This window comes from Parasteatoda tepidariorum, chromosome 1, assembly GCF_043381705.1.
Source record: "Parasteatoda tepidariorum isolate YZ-2023 chromosome 1, CAS_Ptep_4.0, whole genome shotgun sequence".
Classification (NCBI taxonomy): Eukaryota; Metazoa; Arthropoda; class Arachnida; order Araneae; family Theridiidae; genus Parasteatoda; species Parasteatoda tepidariorum.
Window position 1 is genome coordinate 39,898,605 of NC_092204.1, and position 22,421 is coordinate 39,921,025.

The following is a 22,421-nucleotide window of genomic DNA, read 5'->3' on the forward strand; positions in this document are numbered from 1 at the left end:
ATAAAAATTAATTGTTTTTTAGAAGACAGGCTCTGAATACTAGTCAAAAAGAACAACCTACCATGTTGGCTAATTGTTGATGAATTCATAGCATTCTGTGTAGATTTATTATGTCAACTCTGTTTTTTTTTTAAACTATATTTATTTATTGGTGATTACAGTTATAAAAATTTATAGCTTAGCTTATTATATACTTATTAACAATAACCTCTGCTATCGGGGTAAGACCAGGTACTATTCATACCAATATGTGTCTATGCTGGGTCCACAAAGCTGCAGTGAAGTGAAGATAACTACATAACATGTAAATTACATGTATATAATTCTTAAATTGTCATATAAAATGAAAGGATTATTTTTTCACTGAAATTCAATATCTCTATGGAATTAACACGAGCATACAGTTTTACCCCACTAGTGGGGGAAGATAGCTTGATTTGACTTTTTCTAATCAGAGAAAATCTCGATTAAATCTAACAGCTTCTAGGTTCAGTTTAGTTTCAACAGGCCTTCAAATCTTAACTACCTAATTTTTCCTAGAAACAAAGTCGAATACGCACTCTCTGGTAGGATGAGTTAGTAGCAAAATACATCTGCAACCTGTAAATGGATACTCAATTATATGTTCGTAATAGATTTTTAAGTAAATTACTTGCAAGTAATAAAATAAGCTCTTACAATTCAAAAATAACAAACAAATGTTATTTTTAACTAACATTATTTATTACAAACAATACTTCTGGAAATAAAATAAAGTAGGATTGACTTAGATTTATCCAAAAACTTTATATTAATCATAGCAGCTTCTTTAAAATAAAAAATACAAGATTTTTAATGAAAGTAATTGTTTATAAATTTTTTTTAAGGGTTTGAAAAATTAAGAAAAAAAAAACAACCTCATATTTATTTTATAGTTAAAATCAAACCACAAAACAAAAATCTTTACATAACTTTTTTTTAAAACTTACTTCGAGTAAAAATGAAGTTATTCAGATAATGCTTTACAGTGAACTCAACAGAGTTTTGTGTATGCTTTACATGCAAACATGTTAAGGAGGTTACTTGTTAATTTTCAAACTTTCTCAGGAGTTGAGAAACAAATGAACTTGTGCGTTTAAATTTGTGTGTTAGCATAGATCTTACATGTTGTATGTAATTAACCATGCTTTAGGTAATTATTTATAATATATAATTTTAAAATAAAAGAAAACGTACTAAAACTACTGTTTTCAGATTTTGTTTATTTTGTACAATAATATTAACAGCAAGTGAATCAATGAATTATTTAAAGATAACTTTAACTAAAAATAAATAATAAATTAAGATAATTAAAAAAAATAGAAACAAATATTTAAATAAAGAAAATGAAACAATGAATAATCTATACATTCAATATGGACTCTGGTAATTTTATAATATTCATTTTTTACTATATTTTTAAAAATAATTTTATTTCCCAGTGTATTATAAAAATGTATTTACCCTTATTCCATATATATATATATATTAACAAAAGGACTGCCTTGTGGTCGCTCAAATAAATGTAACTTTTTTTAATTTTCACATTTATTCAACAAACTTTCTTGTGGTCGCTCAAAAAAATATAGCTTACTTTTTTAATTCTCATAATTCTATAAACTTTATGGCTATTTATTTTCTGAACAATCTAAATTTTAAGAATATTAATTGGTCAAAAATCAAAACTTGACATGAGTAGAATTCTTTTAAGAAACATAAATCAGAATGTTTACTCATTTTAAGGTTTCTAATTTGATTTTGGGGATTTTTAAAACAAATCTCAGAACTTTTTTCTTAAGAAAAAAAAAACTTATTTTTTCAAAAATGTTATTTTATTTTAAAAAGATCTATTACTAGTGTTGATATTAGAATTGAAATTTTTGTTAGTGTATTATAAGATTTAAAAAAAAAAAAACATTTAATTTTAGATATTGAGCATCAAATTAATTTATATATTTTTTTGAATTAAAAAAAAACTTTAAACTAAAACTAGCTCATGACAAAAAAGAAAAACATTTTTGATTAATGAGGAAATTGAAGTACAGGTAAAAAGATGTTGTTAAAAGACTTTTATTTTTTCTTTAATATTTTGCTTGTTCAAAACTAGCAACAAATGGACCACAATCAATGAGTATGTTGTCAATAATTTAACAGACATTCTTTATAGATCTTTACAAAAACTGTAAAAACTTTGAAAACATAAAACAATGCAGTATTTTTATGTACAAAAATATGGACTTGTGTCACTGAAGGTCTCTTTGGTGAAAGGGACATCTGAAAAATACTACATTTATGCACATAGATTAGCAGATCAAATTTTCACCTACTAGTGACGACTTATGGTCTAATTAAGCAAGAATTAAAATGCTAAATAACATTCATATTTTCAATAACAATTGTAAATTAAAAACCAAACTTAAGTATTTGACACTTTTAATGTTAATTTCATTAAGTCTACTGAAAATTACAAAATTTTGAAAAATCTTTATACTTGCACAGAAATACACAAAAATCTAACAAGTTAGCGAGGAAAAAAATAAATAAATGAACTTGACTTGATATTATCTTTTAAAATGTTTGTGCAAGCAAGTTTTAAAGAGATCCAGCGTTACAAATCGCAGTGTTGAAAAATAAGTGATAATATTTGATGTCATATTCACAATGATAACAGATTAGTAAAAAAGAAATAAAATTTTTAAAAACTGGAGCTTAACTAGCCAGCAGACTGTACATGTTCATAAAAACATATCATTACTTAAAATGCTTTTATATTCTGTAAATCTTTAAACAATCTTTCAATAAAAAATTATATTGATGTATATTTTATAAATAATTCCCACACCTTTTACCACATATTCTAGTCAAAAGCACTGTTAAAATATATTGCAAAGTGTTTGTGGGTATAGTTCCAATAGAATGGTTCAAAAGTGCAAAGTTAGCCATGGACATGGCTTGCAACTGGAAGTTTCTATGTAACAATATACAGTAGTTTATGTCATGAAAACATCACTGTATGTAGCACTGACTGTTAGTTTTAAAACTGAAGTTAGATATTATGAGAAAAACTGTCATCACGATGAATCACCATAATCTGGATCACTACCTGAATCTTCCGAACCAGAGTCCAACACACGCTTTCTTTTCTTTTTGTGTTTCTTTTTCACCTTCTCCTTTAATGCTTTGGGTGACTTCCGAGAAGGAGGTCGACCCCGCATGGGAGATTTATTTGCTTTTATCACAATCTTTGTTTTTTCTATGGGTGGCTGTAGTGGTTTATCACCATCAGCCGATTCACTAGTAGCAGTCTTTTCTGCTGGGGCTGTAATTACGGTGTATGTTACATTAGATGCAGGTTTATTCGGATTATCTTCATCCTCTTCATCATCAGCAGGATCTATTGTCAGCATCAGTTGTTTAAAGTTCAGATACTGTTGAACAAGCTGCTCCTTGTCATCTGCATTTTCATCCAATTCCTGAGATTGAATGAAATCTAACACTTTTTCAGGGTTGAAACGGACATGTCCTTTACGATTGAGGGGTCTCTCGTAAACTTTTGCAGCCTCATTGGGGGAATATTGCTGTATTTTATTATCAGTGAAACCGTACATTTCTTTAAGTGTTTGCTTAAGATACAGTAGGAGTACACAACCTTGTGAAGCAACAATACATTCTTTTAAAACTGAAGTATCATCAGGAAGACGTTGTAATATTGAGTCATAATCATCATCATCTTCGTCATAGTCATCAGCATTATTTTCAGTTTGATCTGTTGAATCAGGTGTTTTACTACATAAGGATTCCCGAAAAGTTTGTAATAAATTAGAGCCAGAGACACTTAGCATTATGTCCAACTGATGCATGATGAAAAGAGGCTCATCTTGGGCCATATAGGGAAAATAAGCAATATTGTCAGCTACATACAATAGTTCAGTTAATGGTGTTTTAACATTTTCATCAAATAATTTCAACAGGGAAAAAAGAAAGGCTCTTCGACTTTGCCGAGTTGACCTCATTACAGAGTAAAGAAAGCCATTTCTGCTCACAGGACATTCTGGGCAACGAAAACCCCGAAGGGTATGTTCTAGGTGTTGAATACAAAGCTGCATTTTGTAAGACATTCTAACTCCCACTGTGGCCTTCATCTGAATAAATCCAGGATATTTCTTCTCAATTTCTTGGAGTAATTGGTCTGCTTTAGTTCTCAAGACTGGATCATCATCAGAACCCAAACATACCAAATAAGGTACAATCTGCACAGGATGTACCAATCCCTGGCCTAGAATGAGTTGGATAACTTGTAAGGATGCTTTACGAACTGTAATATCAGGATAAAGAACACATTCAAGAATTTGCTTCAAGTATATTTGAATAACAGTACTCGCCATACCAGATGTAACATCCCCCATTTCTTTTAAATCCTCACTTTTTGACATCTTACTCCATTCTGCATCTTTCTGAATCATTTGCAACTCTTCTTCGATTAAATAATTTGTAATATTTTTTAACACCTGGCACTTCAATAGTGATGATGGCATAGGGGAAGTGAGTAAGTAATGATAAAGGGTTTTCACATCAGGACCAAGCATAAATTCATAATGTCGAATCATAATAAAACCTAGTCCAGTTAATGCTTTTAGGCGAACTACTTCATCCTCATGTTGATTGAAGTAAATAATACCTTCAAACACCTTTTGCTTTAAAGATACCTGTTCTTTTTGTTCTGATGCAGCATCTATTGCATCAAAATCAAAATGTCTGCAAAATAACCCAACAGTGAAAAGAGAACGTAGCAATTTAGGGCGCATCGATTTTAAATTTTCATTATCAGGGTTCTTCTCATATTCTCTTTTACATACTAATAGGACAACAAAAAACTTCTGAAAACAGTCTCTAACAAGTTGATAATTATGAGTAATTTTATTTACAACAGCACTGAGGCAACTGACGCAACTAGGAAGCAATCCCATATGCTGCCGCAAGATTAATTTAATCATATCTTCTTCAATCTGGGCTAAAAATGATTCACTCGGATGTTCTATTAAAGGTACAACCAATTCCAATGTCTGGGCAACATTTCTCAAAAGAAGAAAATCTGATTGTGTATTGCATTTCATGCTCAAATAAGGTTGTATAGTAGTTGCATGAGGTACAACAAAAGGAGGATGTATTTTGCTAAAAAGATGTAAAGTAGCAAGGCATGCAACTAAATGTGTGCTGGCACCAGTTTCCGGCGTTGATTCTTCTATCTGAAGAAGATTTTCAACTAGGCAATCAACTATTTGCCTACATGCCTTCACAACTGACTTGTAATTAGCATCTTCTTTGTTTTTTAATATGTTGGTTAAAAGTTGTTCAAACCACTCTAGACCAGAATCTCTACATGCCTCAACAACGTGAGCTATATTTTTCACTTTTTGAAGTATTCTTTCTGGCTTTTTATCAGAAATTGGAGTGAACCACATGCTCTGAAAAACTTCTCCCACTAATTTTTTAATACCGTCTTCATCATTAACACGACGTATAATTTTTACACAAATTTCAGGGGTTTTGGAAAAGTCTGGCTGTTCTACGCAAATATCTTTTAAAATTTTGATTACTCTTTTTCTAACACTAACTCCAGTGTCTAATATTCTTTCAGTAAGCATTTCATAATATTGATTAATTAGCTCAGGACGGATTAATATAAATTTACCCAATAAATCAACAGCTGCTTCTCGAACACTTGTTGATTGATCTAATAATCTCCCATGTACCCCTTTCTGCATATCCGACCTTGAAAGAATACTTGGATCTGCTTCTACAACAAGTGTTAAGCACTTCATGGCTTTGGTACGCACAGCTACGGCAGTCTCCCCTAAAACCCTCAAAATCTGTGAGAGATAAAGATCAAAACTTTTTGAGAAGTATCTGGAAGATGCTAAATATTGAGATATGAGTTCAGCTGTTTTGTAATCAATGTGTTCTTCTTCTTTTATGTTAACTTTGGAAGATTCATGTTTTTTAATTACAGTTAATAAAAATCTTTTTCTTTCTTCAGCTAAAGCTAATACTTTAGCATCGATTTCATCAGTTTCTAGCTTAGGTTCTTCTTTTTCTTTCACCTCCTCCTCCTCTTCTTCTTCTTCATAAGCAATCTGAGAGGATCTTCTACGAGATGTTCGAGATTTAGATTTATTTTTTGAACTGGGAGTATTAGGAGTTTCTGTTTTTTCTGGTTCTTCTTTTGGAAAATTTAATGATTTATCAGAACGTTTAATCTCAGCTGCTGCATCTCTATACCACTGAGCTATGTAAAATGTTCTAGAAAATTGTAGGGTTGGATCGCTTTCGGTATTATAATCGAGATATTGAAGTAGGGCTTTTTGAAGTATTTGAGTTTCATCACATTTTACAGGTTTTTTCTTGTTTTTCTTCTTGTGTTTTGTGGGGCTGGGCTCAGACTCTTCAATGCTAGCAGTAATACGTTGAATGACATCATTTATCATATCTTTACGATCCTGGCTATGTACTGCATCTTTACGAAGACGGGCTGCAACAACTCCTAAGTAGTCGAGGGATGCGACTCGGAGAGTCATTTCCATGGATTTATTACTGAAGTTTGTTACTAATATTTTTCCCAAGACAGAAAGCAAAAGTTCAGATGCTGGCCATTCTGGTTTGTTTACAGTGCTAAGTAAATCTTGAACAAAGTTTTCAAATAAAGGTCTATAATCCATTTCTTCATTTTTAGTGCCACATTTTTTCAAAAACACAGATACAAAATTTACAGCAGTTGTTATTGATGCTTCATAAGATGTAGTGATTAAAACATCTTTATCAACATATATCTTCTCTTTGGGCTCACTTTTAACAACATTTTCTGCTGATTCTTCATTTCGTTCAGGTTCTGGTAGCTTAACAACACTATGAATCAACTGCAACACCAGAGCTGTTAACATCTGAATGTTTTCTTCAGAATTCAGTCGATAATTCCTGAGACTTCTTTTACTTGTCGGTAATCTAGCTATTGAAGCTAATATGTCTTCTAAAATGAGCTGCCTGTGCTTTTCATATCGTGAAAACACTGTGGTAACTAACCGAAGAGAATTCAACTGTAACTCACTAACCCCTTCCACAAAAAATGGACTAACACCCATAGTGGATACTTGCAAAATTATAGTATCAGTCAGTGTTTGCAGCTCTAGGAGCTCAGTAAGAAGCCTTACTGCTTCATGTAGCTTGTTATACAGCTGTATTGTGGATTTTTCTTTGACTTTGTTTCCATGATGACGCTTTTGTTTGATACTACCTGCATAACCATCTTTTGATTTCGGATCCAATCGATAGGCCGGGTCAAACACAGGGTAAACAGTATTTTGAAGTTGATATTTCAGAAACAGAACTATTCTTTCAATGATATCTTCTAAAAAAACTTTTTCTGGCATCTTAGGGGAGGTCATAATATACAGAGCAGTTAGAGAGGCATCAGCACTACGCATGACTCTTTCCATTGTTAACTCAACAAATAAATGAGCTTCTTCTTCATCTTGTTCTTCCATAGTTTGCATAGGCAATAATTTTGCACCATCAACAACATTGCGTTCCAATATTGTTAGCAATCGTACCAGTCTCTCGGGGGGAAACTGATTCATTGCAGCTAGGCGTTTCAATTTTGCAGCTTCATTTGTAAGGTCTTGTAGCTGATTCAATGGAATCAATACTTCTGCTGCACACTCAGCATCTTCATCAATTACAGCAGAAAAATCGACATCTTCCATTGAATCAAAAATAACATCAACAGTTCGAGAAAAATGTTGATAAGTATTAGAATCCATTAATTCTTCAATAGAGAGAGGGTCAGTATTTAAATCTCTTTTAGGCTTTTTATTTTTTAATTTCTTAACTTTTGGTGTTGAGGGAACTGAAGGTGGTGGAGTAGCTTCTTTGAAAGAAACATCGCTGTCTTGATCATTATCTTCACCAGGAGATTCAGCATATACAGTTTGTTTATTTTTCATTCTTCTTTTCTTAACTCTTTCAGTAAGTGAAGATGGGTTAAAAACTTCTTCATCTGATGATTCAATTCTTCTTTTTGAGGATTTTGGTTTTGATTCAAGTTTTTCACGTTTATTAGGGGAACGTGTATGAGTAGATTCAGTCCTTCGAGGAGAAGTTTTGTTTTTTAGCAATGAATTTGGAGTAGCTGGAACTGATCGCTTATCGTTAGTTTTGGGGGTCTTGGTTGGTGAAGCTGATGAGTTAGATTCTGGTGCTAAGTTAGATTTTTTAATGAATTGTTTTACACTTTTCTGGGCAAGAAGCTGTTCCTCTGTACTTAATTTTGATAAGACAACTACAGGCTTTAATAGAGATTTGTGAATATTTTCAGCATGCTCAGACAAGCAATTTTCAATGTTTGTTTTCCCTTTAGAATCTGTTTTTTGAAGAGGTTTTTCACTCGAATGATCAGATTTTGATGTAGAATGTGGCTGAACGATAGATGCTGTCGGAGGTAGAGTCACATTTTCATTTTCTTTTACGTAATTTTGGGAAGTTTCATTGAGAGAAGCATTTAAAGTAGATTGCCACTGATTTCCAGTAGACTGCTCTACACAAGGAGTTTGCAGTTGTGGCGTCGCAGGTCCAATAATTTCATTTGATGAATTTATTTGTGGTATTGCAAATGATGACGACGAAGATGGAGATGAAAAAGGCACATCATTGGGGTTATTAATGGATGATATAAGTGGCATACAATTAGATGTCATGCCACCTATTGTAGGTGTATTAATAATATGGTTTTTTGTCCTGTCACTTAGTTCAGAGTTTATGATAGGAGAACTAACAGAATCAATACAGTTTCCATTACTAAATGGATGCACAATGGGGGATGGTGGAGGTACATTGACAATGTGTGGGTTGACAAGAGACGCATTAAATATTTGAGGGCTTCCTTGCTGGCTTGCAGGAGAAGAATTGCCTGTGCCTTGGGGAACAGCATTATGAGGATGAGAGGCAGGTTGCTGACCAGACAAACTAACACCATGAGCATATGGAGAATGTACTGCTGATGAATTTGGAATAAAGTTAAGTGTTTTGTTTGGGGCTATGTTAGCATTCTGAGATGCTGTTGGGTGCTCAAGAGGAAAGTAGTTTTGATTACTTCCCTGAGCTGAAGAAATTTGGGAAGGTGAAACTGCACTGGCATTGAAATTTTGTTGAAGAGGGTGCACAGAAATATTGGAAGGGCATTGTCTTTGGGGTAACCATTGTTCTGGTGAGACCTGATGGTCCCCACTTCCACTTTGTGGTCCATGTACCAAACCTTTAAAAAGGCCGGGATTAGTACCGAGAAGGTATTGCACAAGTTGGGATATTTGTCCATTGTAAGATTCACCTCCATAATAACCATCTTTCACTTCAATATGGTCTGTCGGAGAACATATGAGGGCTTCTATGAGAGGTGGGATAAGTATAGATTCCTGTGTATTAAGAAACTTTTTTGCTTCTTCAGAGTCTCTTAAATGTGACAAAAGGCTTTGATGCTTGGTTATACCTGGCAAAGGGCTAGGAAGAGGCAATTCCAAAAGTAGATCAGTTAAACTTTGTATATCAGCTAACGTAGTGATTGGTACACTAGGTCCTTTTCCATTCATCATGGTTCATACACAATTTAATCAATGTCTATGTTATGATCATTTTGAAACAAAGGACAACTGCACATTAAGCAAGTCACAGCAACTAGAAAAAAAAGAAAATGTTTGTCATTAGATAGAAACACAAAAATCTGTTCTACATTTATCAATTATTTGTAATTAAGTTATAAACAGCGCTTAAGAATTTCACCCTACACATGTAACAGATTTACTTATTACTCACCGGCATTCAAATTTTAATCTTTAGGTACATATTTTTTTAAAAAAAATAATGCTGTATAATTTAGAATATTTTTAAAAGAACAACAACCTTATTTTCAGGTAAATAACGTCAAGTATGACCAGTAATACAACATTGAAAATTATCATAGAAATCGAAAAAGGAAATGCTTTTTAATAACAAATTTATTGAACACATACATTGTAGCCTCAAGGTTCTTGAAATAAATAATTCCATAGCATCACAGAATTTATTTATAACATCTATTTCTCACACTATTTAGACACATTTCTCAGTAACTGGTATTCTTAGTTTTAAACATTTCTTTATAACACGAGAAAATGTAAACCCAGATTAATGAATCATATCTGTATTGAAGTGGGAAAAAATATGTTACATTAAGTAAAAAAAAAAGAACACAAATGCATTAAACTTAATGTTCTTACATACTTGAAAATGATTTCGAATTGAAAAATCATTTTTAACACATGAATTATACATATTGTTTAACTAAATGGGGCAATATACAAAGGGTATTTTTCCATTGCAGTATTAAATAAAGTAAAACAACACATAAAAACACAAATATTGCTAACAATATTTTGGTGACTAGCATCTTTATTTAAAGTTCAGACAAAATATCATTTGTCTAAGTACATTGTTGTTAACTAAATGTCAATTATCATAAACTTATATGTTGTTTTGCTCTAATTAGTGTTTGTGACAATGTTACAAAGTTAAATACACTTATATACATTGTAAAACATTTCTTAAAAAAAACCTACACATGAGTGTGTTTATATTATGACCGTGAATTTTTAATAAACTAAATTGAAAAATATGAAGAAAAAAGTAAAAATATAATTTTAAACAAGTGCTTTTTACACGTGATACCAATTTTTTTTTTCCACATTAAGAAAGATAAATTTTACAAGCAAAATAAAATGTTATGTCAAATTGATTTTAGAAATAATTATCACACAATTCTTTTTCATAAGCAAGACTTTAATATTCTTTAGCAAGATAACATACTCAAGAATACAATAATTCACAGTAATTTATGGATAGATTATACGGATAGTGAATAGAGAAGATACAAAAGATATAAATTGCATAATATGCCAATCATTACAAAAACAATTACAGTTCTTCAGAGTAGGATAAGTGATAAGCTAAAGCAAAAGAAATTTAACGAATTTCATGCGGAACTGGATTAAAAGCCTTGGTCTTATGATCACACGGATTTGGAGCCAGCTCATAATTACAAAGAGTGATTTCCTGACGTGGCATCTGAAAGGAAAAATAAAAAGAGTGATAAATACCCATATTATCTTCAACAATTAAACATAAAAGGAAATATGGCATAAAACAAATATTAATGTAATGACAGATAAAAATGAACACTAATACTCTACTACAATTTAAGATAAATTAAATAATTAATGTTTAAACCATATTATTTGTACTATAGTGCCCCAAAAGTAAATACTTTTATTGTCTACAAACACTCTTTTCAGCCGTGCTCCAAACATACATATTAGTTAAAAATTTTCTGTCTTCAATGAAGCAGAAGACCTTTGATGAAAGTAATCTTGCTCTAAATAGTTTAATTGCTTTTCTAGTATTATTTATAAAGATAATCTTAATCTTAAAGAATATTAGATAATCTTAAAGAATATTTCATTGACAATTAATAAACATTTTAAATAAACTGGTTAGTTGACTCAAATGTGTGATAAGACCTTCAGTCAAATTACATTAATCATATTTCATACAGAATATGACCCAGGTTGTAAATGTTTTATTAATAAATAACTAACTTTCATTTTTCAAAAAGGTTTAGGATCATGCCTCCGAAGACCCTACTTCAAGTCTGTGTCCCAACACATAAAAATTTAACAAATAGTATCCATTTCTTTCTTCATGTGAGCATGTTAATAGAATAGGTTCAAAATTTTCGTTAACACTTTGTTGACGATCAACTTTACTCAAAAACAATCTCATGTCCCCGGCTCTTATTGTGTAATTGAATATAGACATAAAGTATATTATTCTAAAGATTGATTTAATTTTCAAACGTTGTTTACTGATGGTGAGTTCAATTTATCACCAGTCAAACAACAATATCTATAACATTAATTATTAATAGTAAACTGAGTTTTACCCAAATGAGATAGAAGAGACAATTTTAATTCTGGGGTTTTTAGGACTTTACTTTTATGGGGAGGATTGAAAATTATTTTAAAATCTTATAATTTTTTAATAAATTAAAACCAGATTACTAGTTAAATAAAAAAGATAAAGGAAGTTACTAACTTCTTAAAGCAATATCATTAGTATAAGAAATTAAAAAAAATCATTGATTGTTAAAAAGAAACATAATTTGTATTATTCAATCGAACCTCAAAGCTGCAGGACAACAAAAATCTTTTCCTATTGACCGCAGCATAAGGCACTTAGGATGTATTTTTAAAAAATCATTCAACAAATAGATCAAAGAATTTATATTACTAAAATCTACTGCTTAGTTTCCAAATTAAGAGGCCTTTTCCCCTCTTCCTTTCAGTACTAGAGTTGCAATACAACAAGAATAAACAATATGCTAGCAACCCAATGAAAATCTCACAAGAAAAATTTCACCATCAGGAAGGAAAGTAAGCGATTCTTTTTTCTTAAGCAAGAGACACCACCAGTCACAAGGTCATGAAAGGCTTACATTCTCTCTCGTGTTAAGTTGATGACAGTTACGATTTACAGATTAATGTGAACTAATGACAATCTTAATTCCAAGAATAAGCGACGAAGTTTAATACCAAAGTCACAATAAGGAATTTGTGTGCAATAGGCATAATAGTTAATTGTTTTACCAAATGTGATGGGAGAACTGTTTTCCTTCGTCTTAAATGAAAATTTGGGTTAAAAGTCTTAGTCTTAAGATTCAACTGTAGTTATAATATTGCTGAGATACTTAACATATGTTTTCTGCTGGAAATAAGAAAAATTATAGATGTAATATCATGTAAATATGGGCGCGAGGGTGCCCTAAGTTCAACATACCTGATTTTAAAAATTTCAAATAATTAATCAATTTGTTTTTAAATCAAATGAACAAAGGGATGACAATCAAGGACCATATAACAAATCTTAGTATATTTAGATAATTGAAATTAGAAGTTTCTGTTTCAACCTTACAATTGTGCAAAATTAAAAGCATCAAAAATGTTTTTCTTTCGTTTATTTAGTAGGAGGAAAATCCATCTAGGAGGAGTGGTACTTCGATGCATAGAATAGCTTTGAAATTCTATAACAAAGTTATTGAAAGGAAGAAAAAAAATTCTTATTCAGTATACATTAAAAAGGCAGAAAAAAATATTACATGATAACATTTTTAACTTAATACCTGGGATAGTTAATAATAAAATAAAAATATATCTGTTTAAAACTGTTTATAAATAAATAATTGCAAATTTCAGGTACATTATTTTAAATTACATATTTAATTAATCAAGAGGCAAACATTTCCTGCAAAAACACAAGGGGACTTTTTATTATATTGCAAAAAGGGAAGAAAAAAATTTATAATGGGAATCAAGCTAATTATATCCAAAACTCTGATGCACTAAAACTGTGTTTAATGTGGACAATAAATGGATGCTAAAGTTTATGAGGGAGATAGCAATATTATTTATTTTGCCTTTCTTAACATTTCTGTTAAACATACTTCACAAGACAGCTATTAGGTATTTAATCGTTGATAAACTCTTACCCCTTGCAGCAAAACCTATCTACTAAATTTTAGAAATATTTTTCCAATAAGGACTTCTGAAAATGGATGAATGATTTCCTTTATATGATGATTCCTTAACTAAAACTTTTAAAAAATTAAAATAAACTTGTAAGGTATTTTTTTTTTAAATACTTCTTTTAAATTTGAATTATATAATTGCATTTTCTTGACAGTTGAAAGGCCATTTTTAACACAAAAAATATAAAAACTTACCTTCTGAAATTCACCTTTCAAGCCAATGTAATAAACTTTAGTTGATTCCGCTCCAAAGTTTTTAGGAAAGTAAACAGCAAGGTGATGAACATTTGGAAATTTCACAACCCTAATTAAAAGGGAAAAAAAAATTTTGTTTTTTAAGTTCACAAATTATAATTTAAATTAAGAAAAATTATCAATTGACAGTCTCTTTTTTTTCCGAAATAAAGATCCAACATTGAACTATAGTCATAAGTTTTTTATGTACTTTGTATTTCACTAAAATGAAGTTCAGCATTAACTATACTTAACATGCCTACGAATCAATATCCTTAAATACCACAAATCAATGCTTTTTAATCTGCTGAATTGAAATACTATACCACTATTCATACGATTTAGAAAACGTTTGCAATAATTATGTCTTTAAAATGTGACCACTCAGTTTTCTTTTTTTAATAAAGTTAGCCGTAAAAACTTTACTTCTCATACTAGTTTTGAACATACTTCTATCAAAACTTACATAAGTACAGGGTAGAACAAACATTTGGAAATAATGAACAATCTTGAGAAAACATTTTTAATTATACATAAAATAGACATGTATGCATGAATTTCACATTTTCAAGAAACAACCCCTTAAAAGTGAAATTTAAAGATCTTAAAATTTTTCATAGCAAGGGCGATGAAAGGGAATGATGAAATCATTGGAATGTTGCTGTTAAGCAAAACAATTAGAAAAAAGTAATTTTAAAAACAAAAAAGATTTGCAGTAAATTCAACAAAATATTGTCCAAATCAACTGCATTTGGATTACAACGTGACGTTAACAACAGAAGCAATGGCGGACAACAACCAACAACAGAGCATTGAGATCAGCCAAGATTTTAATTTTAACATTAAACATAGCTTCTTTTTCCTCTTCTTCTTCATTTAGCTAAGCTATAATGTGTTTTTTCTTGGACAAAGTCATTATTTGTTCTTTAAAGCACTGGTCGACAATCACAAAATCAATACAAATTCGAAATAAATATTTGTTTACGTTATTAACGCATGTGCAATGCGAGATAATGTCTTTGTCGGACCGACTGCTCACACTGGGCTAACAAAACGGTATTTTTATGGCGTCAAAATTATATCAACTTAACGCTGACGCCCAGTTAAGACGCTTCTCCTAAGAAACGAGGCCTTGAGCTAACAAACCAGTATTTTGTTGGCGTCAGGGTAACGTCAACTTAACGCTGACACCCAGATAAGGCGCTTGTCCTAAGAAACCAGGCTTTTAGGAACAGCGTTATTTTCAATACGTATTAAATAATTAAATTTCTAGATTAAATTTTTAAAAAATGAAGTATTTTACTTACTTGACAGGATATTCCAATGTTCCAGTCAAGTCTGGCTGCATTTCAAATTCTTCATCCGCTTCACAATTCACATCATCAAAATTCAAATTAGGCCTGTTCTTAAACCTAAAATTAAAAGTCAGTTTTAGAAAATACACACTTCAAACAATTTTCATTATTTTAAATCATAACATAAATAGTTACACATAAATTTGAACATTAAAAAAAAATAAATAAATAAATAAAAATAAAAAAATAAACTAGTATTCTTACAGTTTCATTTTTGATGGATGAGTGTCTTCTTCACCTCCAACAACAATTATGCCCTTAAGTTTTACTATCCCAGTAAATCTACGAAAAGTGAGAGAGTTCATTATGGTTATTATAATGAGTGAAAAGAGGGTTATAGTAATGTGGGAAAAAAGTATTTGCAATTTTTAAGGTTAAAAGCTTAGCAAAATTATGGATTCAATTAAAAAACTGAAATGCTGAATTTATGCAGTCATTGGTTTGATCACAACCAAGTTGACTAGTGACTATATCTTGAGATTAAGAAGGAAATAATGTTAGTAGCAAACTAACAGTTTGACAAATTTGAACAAAGAGGGATAAACTTTTCATTTAGTATGAAAATTTAAGTCTATCACCCGCCAGACCAGTTATAATCAAGATTAAAAAAATTAATTAAGCTTTGCACAATAATCAGTTATGGGTAAAAAATATTCGACTAAAATCAATATAATCCAGATCTCAATTCGCATAGTTTAAAATTGATAAAAGTTGAACTTAATTGATAAAGTATAAGCTTAATATACTGACAAAAATATTTCATAAAAAAATTACAATTTTATTTTGGATACAAACTTCAAAATAAAAAAAGATCAATTTTTCTAGTTTTAGCACTTATTGCAAATTGTTTCTCATTTTGTTTTCCAAGCAGAATTTTTAAGGAAATTAATAAAAGAGAAACTTGTTTGTTTCGTTGTTAACCACACAGAACAAAAGGGAGAATGCCATTGAGAGGGTTTACTATTAGTTTAATAAAAATTTATAAATCCATAACTGTAATAATATGATTAAAAAAGGCAGAGGCATTTTGTTAAACAAATTTTTACTTACGGAATATTAAACAAAAGTTCTTCATCCACATCACTTTCAACAAACTAAAAATAAGCACATTAACATACAAATTAATCAACAATTTCAATTCTATTGAAAAGTTGCAAGGGAAAAATAATAATAATTAAAAAAAAATAATAAATAAAAAAGAATGACAAGGTTTAATATTTTGGAAAAATGACATACTAAAATATTTTAAGCACCATGCAGAAATCGACACCATATGAATATAAATAACAAATATTGGATGTATAGGAATACTTACCTAAAATGTCAAAGAAAAATTTCTAGAGAAACCTTTAAATAAATATGGCGGATATTTATAAAATGGAAATTAGATTTTAAAGTTAAGAAACCTCATGATAAACAACTAAAAAATACGTAAATGTCTACTGCGTCAGTTCTAAAACACAAAGGTAGCTCAATTATAATGGCACTGCATAAGTGAACTTCAATCCTATAAGAAAAGCTGTTAAAAAAATGTGCAACTGAGAAAAAAATTACCAATATTTTCGAATGATACAATAAGATTTCGATGAGGCAAACTTTTACAATTTAAAGACAAAAGTCAATTCAAAATTCTATCAATTTTTTTTTAAATGTTATGAAACAAACCCGAAAGTGCAATGCTCATAAAATATTAACAGCTTATATAAGTGATTAAATACAAAATTATTTTTACCTTGTATCCAGATATGTATCCCTTTCCTAAATAAATCAAAAACTCTTAAATATAAGAACCAATTAAGCTTTAAGTTAAAAAATAATAATAACTTAAATAGCAGTTAAATTATCGATTCTTAAATTTTAGAAATGTAATTTCCAAACTTATACAGTGAAAATTAAAAGCAACATTAAATAGGTATTATACCTTCAGAGTAAAGAAAATAAACTATTGCATAAAAGTGCTGCCTAATTAAACCTTTATGGTGCCTACTAAAACTATTTTAACTGCTATTAAATGTTTTAATAATAATGGCTTAGTTTATTAGAAACTTTTCCATTTATTTTAGAAACTAGTGTGAACATATGACCTTGTTGAGAAGATACAGGAAGGTAGCAAGGCATAGACGATACAAACATCTTGAAATGAGTTTTCTTAAGCTGACTAAAAATAAGCTTGACACTGTATGATGGGGTCTAATAATTATCACTATGGAACACTTACCTAATAATTGAAATAGAGAGAGAAAATACTCTAAAATTAAGAAATTGTTGTTTTGTGGGAAATTCTGGTATTTTAAAAATAATAGATTACACTTATGTTACAAACGCACAAATGCTCTTTTTCTCCCACAAAAGACAAAACTAGCAACTTTTCACAGAGTCGAATTGATCAGTAAAATTTAAGTAGTAAAATTTTTGAACTTTGATTAAAAAATACACTCATTAAATCAACTGCAATACTATAGAAATTTTATCTCAAATCTTTTGGAAAATAGAAAACAAAATAATATGAGGCAGAATGCATAAAAATTTAATGAAACTGACAAAATAATATTTGATAAGACTGTTTCAAATATTATCACACAAAAAGAGAAAAATTCTGTTTTAAGATAAATCAATTGATTACAACAATGAAATGAATGCATAAAAATTAACAAGCAAATCAAAGTAACTTGAGGTCAGGGTGGGCAAAAAATAAAAATAAATTTTTTTTTTCCATCAAATTTCAGTTAAAAAAATATTAATAATTGTTAATATTATTCAAAAGCAATATTGTAACTAAAATGATAACATAATTATTATAATTGGATAAATAAAATCATTCTTATTTTTTGTTCAAGCTCAAAACTCTTAGAAATTTGTAAAGAAAAAGACTCAAATTGTCAGACCGTTATTAAATGAAAAATAAATTAGATCAGATCAAAATACATTAATCTAAAATGAATTATTTTTAATAAGCTTTAAAAGTATCTGTATTTAAATAAATATAAAACTAAATAGATATAACTGAAATATGTTCGTTAAACAGTAAATTATTTTACATATAAAATGAAAAATTGTAATTTAAAAGTGTCAAACAGCTTTTATTCTCTTTCAATCTCCCTTATTAATTTTTTTAATATTTTTTAAAATCTATATTAAACATCAATTTACATATGTCCACAGACCATTATTTTCATAGATTAAATTTTCAGTATCAATGAAATCGACTTTTTAAAAAATCACATCCTTAAGAATATAAGTTACATAAAATTTTTTAAAAAAGAATCAAATCAATGATTTAAAAAAAAGATAAAAAAAGAAAGAAAAAAAAGATCGGTAAATATAAATAACACCAACCATTTCTAAAGTAAAATATTACTTTTTTTACTTTACAAAATAGTCATCATATATATGTATTATAATACTATACCAGAAGCAAAAATGATAAAAAAACTAGATTTAAAATAAAAGACAATAAGTTGATTTCAATAAATATAAAATAATTCAATGTATTAAAAAAACCAGCAAACATATTTATAAAGTTTACATGAATAACTTATGTAAAATTTTAAACAGTAATTGATATATCTGTGAATAAAAAAAATATATACCTAACATGAAAAGTTATATTGAAGGACAAAAAAATAAAAGATGAGCAGTGCAAATTATTTCAGCAGCAGGTTTGTTATAATTTGAATTGGTGGATACTATAGTAAAGCTATGAAAGATTTTTCTGATATGAAAAAAGAAAAGTACAATGTTATAAATACATATTAAAGTCATAGTAGAATCTACTTCAATGCAAATTTGAAAACTTGAACGAAGAATTATCAATTGATAATCATCGATTTAATATCTGGAAAATAAATGAGTTTCATAAACATATAACCCATTAAAAATGTCACAAATTTTTTTTGTGTAGTAATTCTATATGATATAAATAATATTACACGAATCTATTAATATTACACGAATTCACTATCATATAAGTACTTATAGAATCTGCTAGACTTTACAATAATCAAACTACTCAACTTTTAAGTTTTCAGTTTATATGATATCAAACTATGCAATGTTTCATATTTTTTTAGGGATCAAAAAATATTATAAACATAGTTTAGCTTAAACAAAACATAAAAATTATAATATTTATACAGTATTTAAAATAGTTTTAATTGCATTCTTAAAAAGGTAATAAAATTGTTTAAAAATTATCTTTAAATTTTTGAGCTGATTTTTTTTATTGTGATTTAAGTTAATTACACATTAATTATTTAATTTTTTTTTTATTTTCATAAGCTTTTAAATGACTTAACATTTTCCTTTAATAAATACATTTATAAAATATTTTGTTGTTGTTTACAACTCTAATAAATAGTAATTAAAATTAATAAAATATTTCTATGAAACATATGTTTAATTAAAATACATCAATTGTTGAAGAGTGACTAAAAGAGTATTCACACAAGTCCATTTGTGAATAAATGATACAAAATAGTAATTTACAATTTTATACCACTGATTTTTTAGATATTATGTAAAACATTTGGTTTTTCTAACATTTGGCATAAAATATTTTACAGTATTATGATTCATTTCCCTTTAAATGATGACACTTGAGCCTTACTTTTTATCCTTAACAGCTACAAAATAAATAAGTAAAACTGTTTTCTCACTTAATTTAAAAGAAAACACATTAAAGCCATCATATAATTCTCATAAAAAACAAAATAAAAAAAATAATAAATCCCATTGGCACTTAATAAACACTATGACGGACACTTAATAAACACTATGTTATTATACCTTAAGAATAACACCAAATATTTTGGCACCAAGACAAATATAAATCTGACAAGAGGAGATAATGCTGGCTATTTACATGTATTCTTTGTTCTTACAAGTATTGTTTAATTTTTTTTTAAAAAAAAAGACAATTATGGTAAGTTTTCGTTTTGAAAAAAATTGCTCTTTTTTCTTCTTTAATTGAACACATTTTCTTCGAGGTTGATTTTCAATAAATTTTCTTGCATTCGGTACCACTTGCATCAGTTCTTTCCATTAATTTTATTTTCACCAAGTTCTTAATTAGATATAAACCAAATTCTAGTCAAATTAAAAAATATATAAAACTTGTAAACATAAATAATGATAAAAAATATTACAGCGCTTAAACTGTTAATATATCTCAATGTAAGCAAACTATTCAAAAAGCTGCTTAATTATATATTAAATGAATTAAGCACTTTCATGAAAGCCTACTGTCAACCAAAGGGGTCATAGAAGTTGAGACCAATAGCATAATGATGCTATTCTGATCAGAATTTCTTTTTCCAGCAAGCTGGTATTCATTGATCTGAAGTTAGGAATACTTCAAGCTACCAGTGAACGAACCCGACAGCTCAGTGCTTTAAATACTAGATCACTGCGGCTCTACATAATATCATAAAACATATTTTATAAATGCAAAAATCATAATAAATCAGACTGGTATTTCCTAAAGTTTAATAAAAATTTCATTCTAAATAAAGTTAATAAGTTTCAAAACATTTTAATAAAAAAAAAAAAATTAGGCATATACGTTATATTCAAATAATTTGCCAACAAGTTTTTAAAGACATGTAAACATCACAAACTAAGTTAGAATAATTTAACTATAATTAATACTCTAACTGTCAAGTTACGATTCAAAAACTTATAAAAAAAGTTTTGAGTAGCGTTTCATCGTCAAATAAAATAAGAAGACAAAAAATGTTCGATGTAAAAGAGAAATTAGAGCTCGATACAATCAATCTAAATAGTATCAACAGTGAAAGGGTTATTATATGTAAAACAAATAAATTAAGATTTAAAAAACTGATTATTCACTTTAATAAATCCTTAATTTTTTTTAATTTAACAACATTATCTGAGGAGATCATATCATTAGCGTAAAAATATTATTTATAACCACAATATGATGAACAAAATACATCAAATGGCTTTATATAAACTGTAATATCAAGAAAATGTCATATTAAAAATAAACATAAAATCTAAAAATTATATTAGCATAATAAAATGCACAGATAATATATAGATTTAAACATTAATAACACACAAAAAACTTAGCAGATGAACAGGTATGTACATAAACAGAGTGTACACAAACACTATGAAGACTGTTGTTTATCATTTAATAATAGGCAAATTAATGCAATCAAATTAGTAAAAAGTAAATATAAAATGAGTTTTTAAAATACAATCAACATAACGCATTAAATTCAATAGGTAAAACAAGATAATGAAAATGTTAAAAATAAATCTCTTCTTGCATCAAGTCCCTGTAAATAAGTGTACTCAAAAACATTAATGTTGAAATTATATAATTTTTTGAGTGAATAAATACATATAACTGGTCATATTTATTGGTAAAAAGCATTTATCAAGGTAATTTACATAAATAAAGCACTCGATTCAGCTTTATCATAATACCTGAAGATAATGAGGTGAGTAATAAGTAAATATGTCACACTAAGGAGGAAGCGCTACCCTAGGTGACTGATATAAGATAAATTTGGTTAAACTAAAGATTTTATTAAAAAAAGTAATAAATAATTGTTTGTTTTTTTACTGTATAAGCTTACTTTTTCCGTATCTAAACGCTTTTCCCAAGGTTTGAAAACTTCTTTACCCGAACCCTCTACCACTTCGTTGAGGCACTGAATGTTTTCAGTATCAATTTTTGTATATAAACTGTATTCAATCCCTAACTCGGATGGTTGCTCTTGAGCTTCATGTTCACAATGTCCATGACTATGACCATGTCCAGACATAATGATTTAATATTGAGATTTTGCCACTTTCTATTGCTGGTGTTTACAATTTGGGTGAAAATGCATAACCTATTACAGAAAGTGTTGCCAACTCAACGACCAAAACAATAAGGAGCCATTATAGTCTCGAATACAGTTGTCAAAAATACTCTCGATTCGAATATTTATTTTAGATTTCTGTGTAAATAGACAAAAAGTAATATTTAACTAACGAATTCTCACTGTTAAATCCTTTAATAAAACATATGAAACACACCCCATGCTCTTAATTTAATTGATAAAACATTCAAAGGGATTTTAAAAATGACGACGAAAAAAAAAAAAAAAAAAGTGAACCCTCATTGATTAACGACATTGCAA

General features: G+C 28.8%; 2 protein-coding genes across 2 annotated transcripts; both read right to left on the minus strand.

The window, feature by feature from the left end:
- Positions 1-1,221: 1,221 nt before the first annotated feature.
- Positions 1,222-22,014, minus strand: LOC107447096 (Nipped-B cohesin loading factor). Its single transcript, XM_016061910.3, has 2 exons — positions 21,873-22,014; positions 1,222-9,738 (listed from the first exon to the last, which is right to left on the minus strand). The coding sequence occupies exon 2, from the start codon at positions 9,654-9,656 to the stop codon at positions 3,090-3,092; it is 6,567 nt and encodes a 2,188-aa protein (XP_015917396.1). The 5' UTR covers positions 9,657-9,738; positions 21,873-22,014; the 3' UTR covers positions 1,222-3,089.
- On the minus strand, positions 10,858-22,061 carry LOC107447097 (PITH domain-containing protein GA19395). The gene is made up of 6 exons (XM_071185282.1): positions 21,873-22,061; positions 16,318-16,361; positions 15,472-15,549; positions 15,220-15,324; positions 13,874-13,982; positions 10,858-11,163 (listed from the first exon to the last, which is right to left on the minus strand). Exons 1-6 carry the CDS (start codon positions 22,059-22,061, stop codon positions 11,062-11,064), a joined length of 627 nt encoding a protein of 208 aa, XP_071041383.1. The 3' UTR covers positions 10,858-11,061.
- Between the last annotated feature and the right edge of the window lie 360 nt (positions 22,062-22,421).